The sequence below is a fragment of the Nanorana parkeri genome, unplaced genomic scaffold, assembly GCF_000935625.1.
Source record: "Nanorana parkeri isolate BGI_ZX_2015 unplaced genomic scaffold, ASM93562v1 scaffold180, whole genome shotgun sequence".
Classification (NCBI taxonomy): Eukaryota; Metazoa; Chordata; class Amphibia; order Anura; family Dicroglossidae; genus Nanorana; species Nanorana parkeri.
Window position 1 is genome coordinate 694,389 of NW_017306448.1, and position 4,124 is coordinate 698,512.

The 4,124-nt window shown below is 46.2% G+C and overlaps 1 protein-coding gene across 1 annotated transcript in view; it reads left to right on the forward strand.

Annotated features, from left to right (window-relative positions):
• Positions 1 to 4,124, forward strand: part of HTT (huntingtin) — a 137,337-nt gene that overhangs the window by 82,796 nt on the left and 50,417 nt on the right. Inside the window, exons 43-44 of the mRNA XM_018554978.1 lie at positions 3,127 to 3,284; positions 3,365 to 3,460. Coding sequence (XP_018410480.1) covers positions 3,127 to 3,284; positions 3,365 to 3,460 — 254 coding nt within the window. The remainder of the gene's footprint in view (positions 1 to 3,126; positions 3,285 to 3,364; positions 3,461 to 4,124) is intronic.

Here is a 4,124-nt window from a genome sequence, read left to right on the forward strand (position 1 = left end):
TGTGGGGGGGGGGGGGGGGGTGCTTTTCACTCGCCTCATAGTTCGGGGCGACCTGTGACAATGAGACTGTCACAGGTCGGCTCAATAGATCGGGAAGTGAGAGAACACATACCGGCGCTCGCTCACTTCTCAATCCTGGAACTGCAGAGAGCCGTGACAGGGGAAGGACTGGAATCCCCCTGCTCCGATCCTCCAGCGCTGACAGGCGGAACGGACGGGGGAGGGTACAGCTGGCTCTGCCTCTAGATAGGCAGAGCCAGCTGTCAGTCACGCAGCTGGGCGGATCCAGACACAACTGTCGGGATCCGCTTCAGCTGCGGCGTCTCAGTATACCGCGAGCAGGAGCTCGCGGTATACTGTGGCGTCTCAGTATACGGCGAGCTACAACTTGCGGTATACTGAGCCTAGGGTGACAGGAGGACGCTAGTTTCTGTCCTCCTGTTACCCTAAGGAGAACTATGGGGAAAAGCCTTAACCCCATAGTTCTCCTTTTAAAAAGTGTAGTGCCTTACAGATGTCTGTGTGCTTTCAGTTGCATGGTGCCAAGTTGTCATTTAAAGGCTGACTAAAGCAAAAAAATATTGCATTGGGGTAAATATATGTGGCTGTTGTCTGTAAGCAAAGTGTTTAGTGTACAAATTTATTTTTTAATTTCACGTGCCTTTATTTAAATCTTTCTCCATATTGCACATAGACCAATTAAACTTTTTCCAAAAGGACAAACGTTTTGGCTGTAAAGGCTTTAATAGTGTTGGCTGGCATTAATGTGTGTGTCCCTTTCTTAAAAGAGAAGTATTAGAAGAGTAAAATATCATATATTTAGAGCCATTGTGGGACATAGCAGCTATCACACGTTGGCTCTGTATACCAAGAGCTGAGTGATCATGTAACTGCTGATCGCTCAGCTCATGGTCTCCTCCCTGTCAGTCACCGCGCCCTGCAGGGATTCCCCTCTCCATTCATCCAGTGCTCAGTGAAGGAACAGACAGAGGAGGGGTTGGGTACAGTTAGCTCTGGCTCTAGAGAGGCAAAACCAGCTGTCAATTAGGCAGTTGGCTGGCTCCCAAACAATGTTGTCAGGATCCTTCCAGGCTTTGGCACAATGCTGCACTATCAGCATATAGCGGGCAGAGCTAGCTCTGGCACTAGAGAGGTAGAACCAACTGTCAATTAGGCAGCTGGCTGGATCCTTCGTGGCTGCGGTGCGGCTATGCTCTGTCAGCATATAGTGGGCAGTAGCCCGCTATATGCTGACTTTGGGTCACAGGAGTACATTATTAAATAGTCTTGTGACCCAAAAGAGAAGTTAAACCCCCAAAAAAGTTAGGCTTTACTTCTCTTTTAAAATTGGTTTAAAACTACATGTCCATCTACGACTATCCTGTCTACAGCTTGACAATGCTGCTGTGTGATATCACTGCATAATGAACCTTGTTAAAGGAAGTTGAGATAAAAAGGATCTACTGGCGGGATCAACAAATAATGAAGCAATGTTAAAACGAGGACTCAGAGGAACATAAACTGTTGTGCTGATGTTGGTGACTTGGATGTTGCCTGTAGCTCCACTTTAAGAAAAGCAGTTATCAGCAGCAGAAATGAGCTGTATTGATTGATTGACATTCAGCAATTTCCTGTAAATGCAGTGATGATGTGACACACCAAAGGAATGGAATCAGACAAGCCATGTTCCCGTTTCCTGAACACCCATTGATGCCTTATGTACTGGAGACGCTTATATCCATAGTCATAATATCAGTATTGCTTTTTTCTGTCCACACTGGGTTTGTGGGCGGGTGGTTGTTCGCTGTAGAACTACTTCTCTTTCCATACAAGTCTGTGAGTAAGCAAACTCAGCTGAAACAGGTCAAATGCAACTGCAATTCTGAATGATCTCAGAAGTGCCTCAAACTGCCCATCAAAGCCCATTGACACAGGCCCTTAGTCTATGTGACGCATCTGGCACATGGGTACTGGCACTGGGTGCCTCCAGCTGTGCAGTCATTACTCGGTTTGCATATCTGGATTATACTGCTTGTTTACTTTAAAGCTCCTCCATCCACCCCCCCCAACCCAATCAACATGCTATTTACATTTTTAAATTAGATCTTTCCCTTTTAAAGGAGAACTATGGGGTTAAGTCTTTTCCCCATAGTTCTTCTTAGGGTAACGGGAGGACACAAACTAGCGTCCTCCCGTCACCCTAGGCTCAGTATACCACGAGCTGTGACAATTGTGCCGGGATCTGCCCAGCTGCGTGACTGACAGCTGGCTCTGCCCATCTAGAGGCAGAGCCAGCTGTACCCGCCCCGTCCGTTCCACCAATCAGTGCTGGCGGTTCGGAGCGGTGAGGGGGTAATCCAGCCCCTCACCTGTCACTGCAGAGAGCCGTGACAGGATCGAGAGGTGAGCAAACGCCGGTATGTGTTCGCTCACCTCCCGATCTACTGAGCCGATCTGTGACAGTTTCATTGTCACAGGTCGGCTAGAACTATGAGGTGAGTGAAAAGCACTCCTCATAGTTCTCCTTGAATTACTTCATGTAAAATCCAGTTGCATCATCCCTGGGTTTCTGTGCTTCCCTGAGCAATCCAGGCAGGTCATGCCGGCAGGATGCTATATACATAGCTTCCTGAAAACATCACAGAACCCTGCCTCACTAATCCTATCACAAGCCCTCTTCCCTGATGCAAGCAGTCAGCTGACTTCTGGAGGAGTTATGTAAATATCAAAATTCCTTGATGGGTGGGTGTACCTAGACAGACTGCATTTGCATGCACACTGCCCCCAGGTAACACCCAAATCGGATGCTGAGCTTCCATAAAAATACTGAAGTCCTCTTAATGAAAGGAGCTGGCCAGAGCCATTAAGGCTGTGGAGGAAAGAGCTAGATGATTCTGAGTGTCCCCTAGCCAGCAAATGAGGCAGGCTCTATCTGACTTGTTGCAGCTTCTAATGTACATTGTGAGCAGCTCAAGGTGTGCAGTGAAATCAAAATAATCTGTTCAGTACAGAAGAGGAGCCGGAACGACTGTGGAAGACTGTAGGGAAGGCCGGAGATCAGTAAAATGATACATTGACCAGACAGATTTTGAATACATATTTACAAAGTTATTTTGCATCCACCAGCCGACTTCTCTGAAGAAGACATTGCAGTGCTTGGAAGGCATTCACCTGAGTCAGTCCGGTGCAGTGTTGATGTTATATATAGACAAGCTGCTGTGTACCCCATTCCGTGTGCTGGCTCGCATGGTGGATACACTGGCCTGTCGTCGGGTGGAAATGCTGTTGGCGGCTCAGGTACGTAACATCCATTCCACAGGATATAACACTGTTTCATGTCTTCCTTGTTAATTGTGTATGACAGATATTTTGTATCATTACAGAATAGCATGTCTCAGTTACCTCTAGAAGAGTTGGATAGGATACAAGAGTATCTGCAGAGCAGTGGCTTAGCACAAAGGTAAAAGAAAATGCTCAGTGTATTGCTATTTATTTCCATGATAACCTCAGAAATCCGGGTTTGTGTTATTAATCGCCTACCTACCCAATCTTTCCCTTACCTTTTCTCTTTTACCCTATTCCTAATTTTTTTCCCCTCCCCTGCTCTTTACCCCTCCATCCCTCCTTTTTTAATTATTATTTTTGTCTCGTTTTCTCCTTGTTTCTCGGTCCGCTTTTCTTCCTTTTTTTTCTCTCTTTTTCACACTTCTTTTTTCTTTGTTCCTCTTTTGTTTTACTTTTTCTTCCTCTTTCCCTTGCTCTCCTCCTTCTCTCCCTCTCCTCTTTTACTTGCTTTTCTTGTTTATATATTTTCTTGCAATAAATTGATTTTTTTTTAATATGCTAATTTTGTTTGAACAACATTTATGTGATCATATGGTCTCTCAGCTGATCTCTGATGTGTATCCAAGTGGGAACCTGTTGTTTCTTCCTCTCCTTCTCTCTCCCTCTCTCCTCCTTTTCTCTTCTCCCTCTCTCCTCCTCCTTTTCTCGTCTCCCTCTCTCTCTCCTCCTTTTCTCGTCTCCCTCTCTCTCTCCTCCTTTTCTCGTCTCCCTCTCTCTCTCCTCCTTTTCTCGTCTCTCTCTCTCTCTCTCTCTCTCTCTCTCTCTCTCTCTCTCTCCTC